This window comes from Hippopotamus amphibius, chromosome 10, assembly GCF_030028045.1.
Source record: "Hippopotamus amphibius kiboko isolate mHipAmp2 chromosome 10, mHipAmp2.hap2, whole genome shotgun sequence".
Taxonomy (NCBI): Eukaryota; Metazoa; Chordata; class Mammalia; order Artiodactyla; family Hippopotamidae; genus Hippopotamus; species Hippopotamus amphibius.
The window spans coordinates 111,852,201-111,866,496 of record NC_080195.1 but is presented as its reverse complement, the minus strand read 5'-3'; the positions used below and the strand labels follow the sequence as shown (position 1 = coordinate 111,866,496).

Here is a 14,296-nt window from a genome sequence, read left to right as displayed (position 1 = left end):
AATCTTAAGGAAAAGTAGAGGAAGGGGACAATACTGGAAAAGGAGGGAAGTCTGGAGGGTTGTCTTTGAGCAGAAAGTGAGAACACGTTTGTGTGTCTTGGGAATGTTCTAGAAGGGAGGGGTGACTGGAGCTGCCAATGGGGAAAAGACAATAGTGAGGATGGAGTGTGTGAGGGGAATGGCAGGTGGGGCAGGTTGGGCCTTTGAGGGGACCAGGGACAGCACCACCTCATCACTGCATGGAGGAAAAGGTCTGGCTGGAAGGCCACCCATCCTTTCGAAACCAAGCAGGACCCTGTGGGGCTCCTGGGCACGGAAGCCTTTCTGTGTCCCTCTTCTTGTTTGTAGGGAATAGACTCCAGCCTCCATGACCTTTCCTGAGTCCCAAAGGGCTGATTCAAATAGTTCCTAATCAGGGAAGGGAAGGGATGCAGACACAAGGGAGGAGCAGCCAAGGAACAACAGTGCAGCCTCGGGGCAGGGCCTGGTTCTGCCTCAAGGGATACACATAACAATATCTTTGAGCTCTTCTGCAGAACTAATACCCCCAACTAATGAAGATGTCAGCATTCTTCATTCCAGGTTAAAGGAACCAGAGAAGCTCTTCAAGAAGACCACCTGAGGCCAGATTAAAGGAGCGCAGGCCCTGCGCACTCCCTGGTCCTTATCAGCAACCCCCACCCTTGAACCATTGCTGTAAAACTCCTCACTCAGTCCTCCTGGGTTGGGACACACAGTTTTTCAGGGCATGAGCCCATTGTGTCCCCCTTTGCGTGGCAAAGCAATAAAGCTATCCTTTTCTACTTCACCCAAAACTCTGTCTCCGAGATTTGACTCGGCACCGGTGCACAGAGGCCGAGTTTTCAGCAGCACTTTGAAGACGTCCCCTTCTCTGCCCGTCTCCAGGCATCTGCATCCTCTAACACACAGCCCTGCACCCCTTGCCTTATCCCTCCAACTTGTGTTTTGTGCCTGAGATGGGTTGGGGATACCACCTGCAGGAAGCATGGGTGGACAGTGACCAGCAGGTCTGCCGTACCACAGGAGTCATGGCAAATACATGCTCAAGTTGAAGAAAAACACATCTGTTTCAATCATTTTATTTCCATTTAAATGAACTTTGAAAGAGCAAGGATCTAAGCTATACCTCAGAGATGAGTTACCATGAAGATTCTAAAGGTACAATTGTATCAGTTCACAAGGTTAGATTTCTTAAACTTAAATGGTAGCTTTTAAAAAATACAAATATACCTGAGGGAATATCTATTCCAAACGGTGCCTGCCTCATAATATCCCGACAGGATACCTCACCTCTTGCCACTCACCCAGGCACTGTACCCTAAAGACTCTGTAAGAGTTACAGCCCCATTTTTTTGCTTCCAAACTTCAAGGGAAACAAGAAATCCCCATCTCTTACAAAGATAAGCATGTCAAGGGTGTTCAGCACGTTTTTCTAAACATATAAAATCAACTTCGAATTTTTAAAATATTTTCCCCAAACACAATGTAGAAAACATCAATGTGGGGGAAAAAAGATTATCCAGCTTAAATCTTACACTGCTGACTCTTCAGGAAGAACACAAGTTTATTGCAACATCAGCGACTTAGAACAAACCAAGTTAAGTGCACTCTGCTTAATTTAATTAATTTAATTTAATTTTTTAAAGATAAATACCATTATTAATACATCATAAATAAATACACAGGCCGACTCCCAAAATATGATGACATGATAGTCTAGTAAATTCCCCTAAAATTCAGGAAGACAACATCTTCAGGTATTATTCAGTAGTATAGAGTTTTATTTTTATTTCTTATCTTTTAGGACCAGCAAAATGTGACCACAAAGTGTCTTCATTTGGCATTAAGTAATTTCCAGTCATGGATTTTTTTTGATGTCCTATGTGACCAGGTGGAAAGTAAATCAATCCCCACCCCTGCCCCCACCCCCACCCCATCTGGTATCTTCCTAAGCAGAGTTTAACTAAGGTTAAATTGGTTTGTCTCTTTGGGAACTTGAAGACCTTGCACCGACTCCCCCGAGAGCGTGTGTGGCAAGAGCTCTGGGCCAGGCTGGGTAAAGGCCACCCTGGCCACCTAAACTCTGCCTACATCGGGCATGGGTCTCTTAAACCAGAGTGCAGAGATAGTGGGGCAGACGGATACGGCAAAATAACACGACACCAAAAACTACACGGGGCTGCGGAATTCATTTTTCTACTTATATTTAAGGTAGATTACGTCTGATAAAAGAAGAATTGGGCTTTTTAAATTTAATTAAAAGCTAATTTTTTGGTCTGTCCCTATTCCAATCAACAGGCACGAGGACATACCCCGCTTCCGTGTCCCCTGGGCTCACCCAGGCTTCATGGCTCTTTCCCCACACGGAGGGCAGGTGGCTTCCCTGCTCCGTTGCCAATCGGAGAGTGAAGGGTTCTTTCCTCACAGTCACACTTGAAAGGCAGAAAAATAGAGGACTTAGTGCTTCTAAGTTCCCACAGGCTATGAATCCTTCCATAAAATTCAAAACAGAGAGTACAAGCACATTTCATCTCCCAGACACATTACCGAGAGTTTATTTCTAGTACACCTCAGCCCAAGTTCACATACAGCTTCCTGGATCATGTAGAAACAAACAGAAATAGAAATAGGTGGCGACAACAATTTAGAAAAGAGGCTCCAGGGATGGGTAACTGAGGTGCTCATTCCTCCCCACCAGGCAGGGGCCCGGGCCAAGGGGAGAGAAGCCTGGGAGAAGCTGGCCATAGCTGGCAAATTGCTAACACGTCAGACCTGATATGACACGTGCTAAAAATGAATTCTTAAAAAAAAAAAAATGAGAAAAACAAATATTTCCGAATGGGAGACATCTATTTTTAAAACGAGGAGGCACAGCCGCTGTTGTATAAAAGCAGGCTGGTTAATTATTTACTCTCTCACAGAGCCGTAGAATCTCCGCCTGCAGACCCCAGGAGAAGCACCCAGGCTTGGCTTTTTTCCTTTAGCGGGTGTTATCAGGGCTCAGTGGTGCGGACCAGCCTACATAGTAGTGTGAGCACAGTCCTTGCTTCTAAGACATACATCCAATTCAAGAGGCTCTTTCATCTCTTCTACTGTCTTTCACTTTTTCTAAATATCCTGCCTGAAAGGTGGAGTGCAGGAACATCTCTGACCAAGGCAACCACAGATCATTCCTGCAGCCCAGGTTTCCACCACACCAAGCGTGGCATGTGGCACAGACTTGCTGTGTAATAGGTGCCAAGGCAGACCTCTCAGCCTCCGCACTGTGGTCCGCAGGGCTGAGAATGCTGGGGGCACCTGCTCCTTACATCCCACGTGAGCAAACGTCACCTTGTTCAGACTCGGGGAGGGCAGATAACATACAGGAACCGGCTGCCACTGAGCGTGGAGCCTCTATTTAGAGCCTCGGATCACATGTTCACACACACACACATGCACGCTGATAGAATACCTGCAGTGTTGAACCCACACTCTGTTGAGGGACTGCTCGTTTTGCAAGGGCTTCGAGTAAAGAGAGGTGAAAAGTGGGCTGGACTGGTCTGGAGGGTTCGTGTTCTGAAGCCAGACATTTGTTCAAACCGTCAGATGGAGACTTGAGTGAACTCAAGACGGGGCTGGCCGGGACAGGACAGGTTGGAGGAGCCGGCTAAACAAGAGGAGCCTGGGACACCACAGATAACAAAGGCCCAGTCCCAGAAGGTCACATGGGACAGGGAAGGACAAGACAGAGATGCTGTCAACACTTGCAAAAGAAGCAGCAGCAAGTGGAACAAAGACAGGATGGCGCACCCCTTGGGCAGCTGGGCGGGGCCAGCCCTAAGCCTCTCAGAGACTCAGGAGGCTTTGCAGGTCCTTAAGCGCCGCGGGAGGGCTCCCAACCACGCCCTGGTGAGGGGGAGGCACTGAAGGCCAAGATGGGAGGAGTGGTCTCTGCCACTTCTGAGCCTCCCTGCCAAGTCAGTGAGTCACTCTGAACCTCAGCTCAAAACCAGGGGGTTGTTTATAATAAAAATAGCCACTGTGAGGAATCGAGGAGATGGCAGGTGTGGAAAAGGTTTATGACGTCTGTCGACAGAGAAGGCACGGAACTAACACTGCTTCTTTCAGTCGTCAAGAGAACAGACACCCCCTTTATCATCTTGACACTGTGTGTTTACCCAGCTAACGCTCTGTTTGCAGAACAGATACCCGGCCGTGAACTTCAGGTTGACCCTCATTCCTGATGTCCTGTACAAAGTACTGAGCGTATTTGCCCAAGGGATGAATAAATAGAAGAACAAATGGCTGACATGAGCTTTTTGATGCTGGTTTCTGATGCTGGAGGTGCCACTAACTGAAGGACCTGGAAAAGTCGCTCCCGTTTCCTGAGCCTTGGTTTTCTCATCTGGGAAAAGCAGGCAGTTTTTTAAACTGCAGATAATCTCTAAGGCACCTCCAACTCCATTTGGTTTTCCACCTGTTCAGGTTGTCACACCTTCTGAATTAACTAAGTCTAGAAATACTGTGCTCTGTAGTGTTGAACACGATGGATATAAGAACATCTTCAAGAGTGCCAGGGAAGACTAAAAGCAGACAAAGGAGCAAGAGCTGAAACAAAGTCTTAAAGACTCACCCCAAAGATGTCTTGATTTGCCCACAGATCACTATAAAATGCACTAAAATTCACAGCCCAAACCCTGACCATCATCAGAAGCACCCAGGTTCCTGAGCAATTCTCACGCAATGTCTCAACGAACACATGACCCTATGAAGTGGGAAATATGATTGTCCCATTTTTCAGATGGAGACAACGAGGGAAAGATAAGTGACATGCTTATAGAGGGAGGGAGGGAGGTAAAATCCAAGCCCAGGCAGCCCAACCCCAGATTCACCACATTCAAGAGGATCAAAGAACTCACGTGAAAGTTAATTCGTTTCGTTTTAAAAGTACATTTTAGCGCTTCATGACAGCTTTTGGGGATCACTGGAGCAGTGCTGGGGTACCCAGCAGGAGTTGGGATCACCGGTCTGACCTCTGAAACAGCACACAGCTTGTGGACAAGAGGACAGAATTCCCCCGGGGCAATCGCTCTGCTTTCCTGGGTCTCTGAGTTTCCTAAGCAGATATGCTTTTTTTAAAAAAAAAAAAAAATGACTCTGTTTGCAGCTACATGGAATGACCTAGAGATTATTATACTAAATGAAGTAAGTCAGACAGAGACAAATATCATGTGATATCACTTATATGAGGAATCTTTAAAAAAATGATACAAATGAATTTATTTGCAAAACAGAAATAGACTCACAGACATAGAAAACAAACTTATGATTACCAAAGGGGAAAGGGGAGGAGAAGGATAAATTAGGAGTTTGGGATTAGCAGATACACACCACTATAAATAAAAGAGTTAAACAATATCACTGCATCGCACAGGGAACTATATTCAATATCTTATAATAACCTATAATGGAAAAGAATCTGAAAAAGAACAGATTTATATATTTGTACGTATAACCGAATCACTTTGCTGTACACCTGAAACTGACACAACATTGTAAACCAATATTTTTTTTTAATTGCTCTGAGTGTAAAGTGCAGGAGAGGCTGGAAGGCAGCATGATCAGATCTGAGACCAGACAGGAACAGAGAGAAGAGGCCAAATCCATGGGAATCAGCAGCCTTCAGGGATGGCAGGGCGGCAGCCAGGCAGAACTGAAGGGGCAGATGGACAATGACAGCATTTCCTGCAACCGCAAACACTTGGGAAGACAGGGCTTGGGGGCAGGCGGGTGAGGCGTGTGGTTTAGATGTGCCTTTTAGATGCACCTGGGGCGGGGTGGCGTCCAGGAGCAGAGGCTACCCAGGAATTCAAGGAAAGGAGGTGCGACAGGTTTTGCTGGTTTGGATTTCTCCTCCTCGTCTCACCACACAGCGTGCTATGTGGCTACCGTGGCAGGTCTCCAGGCAAACAGGGATTAAGTACCTAAGAAAGAATAAGGCCGCACGGCACCGTGGCTGAGGCTCAGTGCCACCCCCACCCCCACCCCGAGGGCTGCCTTGAACTCAAACTCTGCACATCTTGGTCTTCACACAAACTAAAGGGATGGGACCAGAGCTCTCAAACCTCCTGATGTTCGGAAGCGCAGCCATTCTACCTTCGTCTGAAACGTTCACCTTCTATTCCAGTTGTCATCATATTCAGAAACAAGGGCTGTTTCCTGACAACGTGGTTCCTTGTTCTCACTCTCCTGGGACTGAAAGTTGGATACAGTTGAGGAAAAGAGGCAAGTTTCTATAAGCGTGAAAACAGAAAGAGGCTGTAGATGCGACAAGATTACCTGGGGGTGGGGGGCCGGGGGACAGGCACACAGTACGTTATAGGATTCTATCTACTTCTCAATGTGGGAGGTTTTCCATTCTAGAAAAGGGGGAGGAGGTAAGATCAAGCAGCACTGCCAGATAGCATTTCCAGGGTTTCAGCTCCCAGTTTTCAGCAAAAACAGGATTTCAGCATCCCATTTACTGATTGACACTGGAACCATATGTTGGACCCATAGCGCTGGCTACATTTTAGAAGTCCTTCACCTTTTAGTCTAAGTTCACCACTTCCCTCTAAAACCACCTTCCATAAAGGTCATCTCACATCCACTCAACAAATATTTATTGAGCATCTACTATGTACCAGAAACTGTGCCAAGAATTTGAGGTCCATCAGTGGAGAAAACAAAGACTGATTCCTGCACAAAGCTTTTGTTCAAGTGGAGTGAACTATAAAAATAATCAATGAAATAGACACATGATAATAAACAGAGATTGTATACTCTGTTAGAAATTGATAAGTGCAACGAAACAATATAACAAGGCAAGGGGACAGGGGGTGGGGTGAGTTGCAATTCCATAGAAAGTGATCAGGATGAGGCTCATTAAGAAGGGACTATATGGCCAAAGACGTGAAGGAAGCAAAGGTATGGGCCACGAGACTGTCTGAGGTAGGGGTGACCCTGGCAGAGGGAACAGCCCGTGCAAAGGCCCTGAGGCCAGTGGAATGTGTCTGGGATGTTCCAGGAAGATCAGGAGGCGGGTGCAGCGGGAACAGTATCGCCTTTCAGGGAGGCCGGAGTGAGCGAGGGGAGGGTGGGAAGGGATGAGGTTAGGGAATAACAGAAGCAGACAATGATATTAAAGATTGTGGCTTTTCCTCAGAGACGGGATGTCATTGGAGGGTTTGGAGCAGAGGAGTGAGATGCTCTGGTCCAGATTTTGAAAAGAGCAGTCTGGATGCTGCCTTGGAAACAGACCAAGGGGATGCAACGAAGGAGGTGGAGAGACCAGGTAGAAGCTACTGCTGCAGCACAGGTGCGAGGTGATGGAGGCTTGGACTGGGGGGCAGCAGCACGAGTGGGGGGGCAGTGATCAGCTTCTGGATATAACATAAAGGCAGAGCCAACCGTCTCTCACGGATGGCTCCAGAGTGTTTGACTTGAGCTGCCGAAGGATGGAGGGGCCATTCCCTGAGGAAGTGAAGGTTGCGGGTGGTGTGGATTAGAAGTGGGGGGACGAGTTCACCCCAAGTTCAGTTTCAGATTTGCTCACTTTGTGATGTCAAGTAGGCAGTGGGAAATACGAGACTTAAGAGCAAGAGAGAGTTCCGGGCTGGAGATAAACGGGGCAAGCAGAGGAGGGACCAGCGAGGAGGAGAACCCAGTGTCCTGGAAGCGGGCGAGGCCAGCCGTGCAGGCAGCACGATGAGGACAGAGACCTGACCCTGGACCCCATCATCTCCGGACATCAGTGACCTTGATAAGAACCATCTGGTGGAGTCAGGCACCACAGTCTGATTAGAGGGGGTTTCAGTCAGAACAGGAGACAAATATGGAAAACTCTCTTGTGGGGCCAAACAGCAGAGGGAGAAGTGGGGCAGTGAAGGGAAAGGCTTCTATGATGGTTTGGAAGATGGGAAATGACAGCATGTCTGGGCGCGTGTGGGCTGAGCTGGCAGAGGGGAAATGGACGGTGAGGGTGAGAGTGAGGCCCGGGCGGGGGTCTTGCTCTGCAGAGGTAAGAAGAGCTGGGAACGAAGTCCAAAGGTGGAGAAGCTGGCGCTACAGGAGCCCCACGCATTCCTTTCCACAGTCCAAGCGGAGAGAAGGATTTGGGTTCAGATCCTGGAGGGTGGGCGTGCGTGGTGCGGGGAGACTGAGGAAGGGCCAGGCTGCAGCCTGAGCCACCAAGGCAGTGGCACCTGCATCCCTCTGGACACTTCTGACTGCATCTCTCGGGCCAGCTGACCACCTGGGGGCTGCAGCGCTGTGTGACCAACACTCACGGTGCCCCCAAGAGTTTGGGTTCACGTCCTATTTCTGCTACTTTTCAGCTATGTAACCTCGAGCTAGCTGTTTACGCTGTCCCTGCCTCTGTCTCCTCACCTGTAAAGCAAGGAAATGGGTAGTCACCTCCCCACTGGAGGAGCTGTGAGCATGTCAGGAGGTGGTACTTGTAAAGCCCTTATCTCAGGGCCTCACAAAGGGTATCTGCCATCAGCATCATTCCTCCCAGATGCCTGTGAGCAAAGCCACTGCCTCACCAGCCTGGCTCCTCCCCAATTCCATTCTGAAACTCACTTTGGGTGTTACTGGAAAAGCATCGCTTTGCCTCTTAGTTCACACTTTCACAGTTTCTTACTCTCACATACGGGCAGGACGGCATCACGGAACACAATTTCGGCTGGAACCTGCACTCCACGATGAACAAGCTGTGAAGTCCTGGGCAAGCCTCTGGGTCTCTTTGAGCTTTATTTTTACCCTACGGAAAGGCTGGACCAAATGAGCTCAAAGGTCCCTTCAAGTTCTATAGTCACAAAATATTTTTCCCTAGAGAAAAAAAGGCCTTCATTACCTAAAGAAATAGAGTCAGGGTGGGGGGTGGAATGTGTTTTGCAGAAAACCCTTTAAGAACACACAGAGGCTGTCGGTGGGGCTAAGCCTGTGCTCATGGGCCCCTATGGCCGAGGGCCTTGGGCGGATGCTGAGAAAACCAGATCCTGAGTCGGCCACACTCACCCACCCGGCCCGGAGGCCGCATGCACGCTCACAGCACACAAAGTGGACATCTAAGCACAGACGCAGCCCTACTGCCAGACAAACTCCTTCACCCTCAAAGCCCACCATTATCTCCAGAATCAGAAGCAGCCCATCCTACGGGACCGAGGACTGGCCCTGGCAAAATCTGGGCTTCAAAAAAGCCCCTGATTTTCCCACCTGAGGAGGCGGCTTTTCTGAGCGTGACCCAGCACATTCAGAGCAGCCAGGATAAGAAAACACATCTGCCAAAAAGAGGCTCCATCCAGGCAGGAGAAACACTGTGCAAAGTAAGATGCCATTTTGCAATTTAACACGGCCATGACCACTCAGCAGCAAACATCTCTTCCCGAGTTCAGGTAAGAGCTTCACCCAACATCTGCAAGTTTCACAGACACGTGGGGTCTTGGCTTTGCGGGCCGCTAATGTCCAGTCCGGTAAAGTAGAAAGTAAGAACCAAACAACCTGACGGTCGGGAGCAAGATGGCTTTGCATGTCATGTGACATTGGCTGAACAGGCAAAGACCCTGGCCAAAAAAAAAAAAAGTGCTTTGTTGCCACACAACCCTGCAGAACAGGCTCTTCCGAACCTCCAGGAGAAGAACACACCACAAAACTCAGCTGTTCCTTGGCCATCTGAGATATTCAAAGAAGCTGAGCTGGGATCAGGCTTAAGAAATGGACCCAGGGAGTTGCTCCCTTGACCAGGACTCAGTTTAGTTCTCAGTGTCCCAGGGGGTTCTTGAGAGTGTCTTGGCTTCAATCCACCTGAATTCCTAGAAAAGCTCCCAGCATCCTTCACAGGCAAAGCTTTGAGGAAATGCCATGCTCTTGGGGTCCCACACTTAACAGAGTAGCCAACAAATCTATACAACACGTTGAGCTTCACAGTGATTTCTGAGCCAAATCTATGAAGACTGATTTCTGTCTGGAGCTGGGTGTTTCTTGGGGGCTGAGCTGCAGCCACTGTGGGGGTGTCTTTTGGGACATTCTTTGCAGCGAGTTGCGTGCCAAGCTGCGAACAGGGTCTCAGGCCAGCCAGACCCAACACAGTGAACAAAGGGAGCTGGGGGTGCATTGGTTCACCCAGGTCTCTGCACTAAAAAGCAGAGGAATGGGATTGGAGGAGCAGGGGACTCTAGCAAGGGACTGACAGAGGCAGCAGCCAGGCCTCCCTCTGAGCCCCGCCCCCCTCACCGCCATCCTCTCCCAGGGAGGCAGCACACGGGGTGGACTGAGGCGGAGGACTCTAGATTCTGGACTGAGCCGCCCGGATTCTGACAGCACTGGCTCCTCATCCCTGCTCCAACATCTCCGGGCTGTAATCCTTGGGACAGGTCCTTGTGTTTCTCTAAGCTGCTGTTTCCTTGTATGTGAGATGGGAATGGTAACACCCACCACTCCATTGGGATGCAGGTGTACATCACTTAGTGCAGTGGGGTAGGTACTCAAGAGATGGTATCTGTTATGGCTTGGGGCACCAAGTGGGGATTCATCAGCCGTGGCATTCAGGTTTAGGTCAGGAAGGCTTCAGGGCATCACACTCACTCTTCTGCCCCTTCCTTCTTCATTCCCTCCCCACCCCGACGAGTCTCAGCAACGCCTCAAAGATCTTCCAAAAGCTGTCACTGTGGGTTGTCTGGTGTGTGTCCAGGTGTGCCGCTGGGGTCCCCTCAGATATCTGGACACTCTCCTTCCAGGGAATCTTCCAGAGCCTGCCAATACCTCTGGATATCATTAGGCACGACATAATGGCAGGCCACAATCTTCTTGTAACGGCACACGGAGAAGGGTAGCCCACCGGGGAAGAAAGTCTGCTTGGAGTGAAGTTCCTCCAGTTTGATTTGCAGTTTTTCCAGGCAGAGCCCCACAAAGACATCTTCCAGTTTAATGAACGGGACGCTTTTAGCAACTTTGTACACCTGACCTGCCACATCGCTGGAGAAAACATAGCCAGTGCCAGAGCAAAAGGGCGGGTACTTGTCCCACGGATATTCGAATTTACTAACAAACCATTTGTTGTACCTTTTCCTGATCGGATATTCGTTCAGTTTTAAGAAGCCGGTGAAAAACCGAGTTGTCCTGTTCTTTTTCAGGAGCAGTTCAGTCAGATAGTTGATGTTGACAAACATGTCAGAGTCTGTTTTCATCACGAAAGATGCCTGTGGACAAAAGTGGTAGATCCACTCCATACCCATCATGGTCTTCAGAGTTAGATTGAAATACACGTCAATGAAGTCCTTCTGGATAATATCGTGGTATTGCTGGCCCTCTTGGGCTGCTGTTTGCGAAAAGTCCTTCTTGGGGGTGGTTCCCAGGAGGAAGAATGTTTTTATTCGTTTTCCCCTCACGATCTTTTCTCTTCCCCACGTGTTCCGGATGACCGAGCGGGCATGCACCTGTTCGTGGGATGAAGTCACCAGCAGGACCAGGAAGGGGGGATCCTGCCTGCAGTCTATATCTGGGAGCTGAAGGAAGTTCCCACCTTCCTTCTTGAAAACCAATGATCCTTCTTTAAAAGGACTCAGACTAAAATACAGACAAAGGAGGGCTCCCAGGACCACCAGGGAAATATATATCCATCTCATCTTCATATAAGCCATCTGAAAGGAACAAAACCAAATGGTTAGACCTCAGAAGCAGGAGTGCCTGTTTAGCTTTACCCTGGGAGGCTGAAATGGGGGACGAGACCCATGTTTCCCAGCTCATGTTTTAGAAGCTCTGGGATCCTGTTGCAGACAGAAGTGAAGCACCATGGTTCCACACGGAGGCAGAGATGGCAGGCAGCGTCTCTCACCCCCAGTGGAAGATCAGGACCAGCCAGCCCTTCACCAGTAGGCGTCTCAGATTCCTTATCTAGAAGGATACGGACCCACCTGGCTCACTAGGTCCGTCCTTCTGGTTCTGCCCTTCTCTGACTCCATAACGACATCCAGCAAAAGAAACTGCAGGGCTGGAAGTCACATGTCCTAGACCTAAATGTACAGGCCATTGGCATTCTTCTCCGATTGATTTAAGCACCATTTCATCACTCCCAGAAAGAAGCAAGACCAGTCTTCTAACACACACAGCTACCTTGGAATTCCGTCCCTGCTAAGCAGTGGCTGTTTTTTGTTTTGGTTTGGTTTTCCAGGTTACTTTTTTTTTTATTTTTCTTTAACATCTTTATTGGAATATAATTGCTTTACACTCTTGTATCAGTTTTTGAGGTACACCAAAGTGAATCAGCTGTATTTATACATATATCCCCATATCCCCTCCCTCCCACGACTCCCTCCCACCCTCCCTGTCCTGGCCCTCTAAAGCATCTGCCTTCTTTTGCTCACCTCTCTCTTTTATTCTCCACAAATCCAGAATCATCCATGTCAGCATTATAACATTAAGAAAGCAAATAACTTGGGACTTCCCTAGTGGCCCAGTGGCTAAGACTCCGTTCTTCCAACGCAGGGGACGTGGGTTTGATCCCTGGTCAGGGAACTACACCCCACATGCTGCAACTAAGAGTTCACGTCATAACTAAAGATCCCACGTGCCACAACTAAGACCCAGCACAGCCAAATAAATAAATAAAATTAAAAAAAAAAAAAAGCAAATAACTCACTCTTTTTTCCTGGGTAAGATGAACCTCTGATTTGAAAGCTAAGCCAAAAAAAATAAAAATAAAAAAAAATAAAAAAATAAAAAAAAAAAAGAAAGCTAAGCCAAAGGGTAGATTCCAAGAGCTGTCAGCATATGACGTTCGGCACGATCAGGTTCTGGGCTTGGTTTGTTTGCCAAAAAATGATGATTCTCTTCCTTGGGAAGCCCTGTAAGGAAAAACCAAAAAGAATAGTGTCAGTCACATTTTACAGTACAGCCACTTAATAAGGTGAACATCTTCCATTTTACAAGTAGAAAAACCAAGCTCCTCAAAGAAAATATAGATGTATAAGGTAATCAGAATTTTATTTTATTTTTTTAAATTTATTTATTTATTTATTGGCTGTGTTGGGTCTTCGTTGCTATGTGCAGGCTTTCTCTAGTTGTGGAGAGCAGGGGCTACTTTTCATTGCAGTGCACAGGCGTCTCATTGCCATGGCATCTCTTGTTGCAGAGCACGGGCTCTAGGCACACGGGCTTCAGTAGTTGTGGCACACAGGCTCAATAGTTGTGGCACACAGGCTCTAGAGCACAGGCTCAGTAGTTGTGGCACACAGGCTTAGCTGCTCCACGGCATGTGGGATCTTCCCAGACCAGGGCTCGAACCTGTGTCCCCTGCATTGGCAGGTGGATTCTTAACCACTGTGCCACCAGGGAAGCCCAGTAATCAGAAATGTAACCCATCAGCCTGGGAGCTAATATTCTTAATCAGTGTGTCCAATATAAAACACATCCATAGACTTCACATTATGAGATGAATCTTTAATAAGCTCTATTATGATAAATCTCACACACACACACACAAAAGAATAGTGTCATTCAAATCACTCATGCCTCACCAGCAGCTCTTCACTGTCTGCTGTGCTGAAGCATTTGCCGTAGTGCTGATGCACCACCTACCTGTGAGAGATTAATCCCCAGCCTCACTTTTCTCATCTGTAAAATGGGTCCAATCAAGACACAGCCCACCACGTGGTTCCCCTGTTGACAATAATAACAGCCAGCAAATATCTGAGAATCCTTTCAGCCTAATGGGACAAGACAGCACCCAGAATTTTTTAAGGAGACACGACAGACACATAAGTCAGTTATAGTCACATAACAGACTCCGTGGTTGATGTTTAGAGAACCTAACATAGAGAAGAAACCTATCCATTTTCAACTGTGTCCGTGTTTTCAGAATGTTATGCTTGATAAGAGCATGTAGAGGCTAACAAGAAAAGAAACCCACCATGTGAAATGAAGAAAGGGTTGGCTATTTTGATAGCAAAAGAGGACCTCGAAATTTCATTAAGTAAAAATATGTTCCAAATACATTCCCCATAAAAGAAATGGGGAAATGATGGAGCTTTCCAGAACTAGCCGACTCTCTGGAGGCCAACTCAGTCCAGCTCCCGTACTTCTGGGTGCCCCGTGGAGCTGGACCTGCTGGAGCCCCCACCCACTTCAGAGAAATGACTGCGGGAGGCAAATGGACTTGGAGAACACGTCTGAGCCCATGCTGCAGTAGGCTGAGAAGTCTATCCCTTTTTTTGTGAGATTATTTACTTGCAGGGCTAGGCTGTGCAGTCTATTTTGG

The 14,296-nt window shown here is 48.0% G+C and overlaps 1 protein-coding gene across 2 annotated transcripts; it reads right to left on the bottom strand.

Moving 5' to 3' along the window:
- Positions 1-1,132: 1,132 nt before the first annotated feature.
- B3GALT5 (beta-1,3-galactosyltransferase 5) lies at positions 1,133-12,751 on the bottom strand. 2 transcript variants are annotated; one of them, XR_009047736.1, is made up of 2 exons: positions 12,680-12,751; positions 1,133-6,293 (listed from the first exon to the last, which is right to left on the bottom strand). XR_009047736.1 is itself a non-coding variant. In XM_057697130.1 (2 exons), the coding sequence occupies exon 2, from the start codon at positions 11,679-11,681 to the stop codon at positions 10,752-10,754; it is 930 nt and encodes a 309-aa protein (XP_057553113.1). In that variant the 5' UTR covers positions 12,680-12,724; the 3' UTR covers positions 1,133-10,751. The 2 variants fall into 2 exon arrangements, 1 of the variants encoding a protein (XP_057553113.1); XM_057697130.1 differs by having other exon boundaries at positions 1,133-11,681; positions 12,680-12,724.
- Positions 12,752-14,296: the final 1,545 nt, after the last annotated feature.

Excerpts from the sequence above, each read along its gene's own strand:
- B3GALT5 (XM_057697130.1), bottom strand. The coding sequence starts at position 11,681 with ATGGCTTATATGAAGATGAGATGGATATATATTTCCCTGGTGGTCCTG.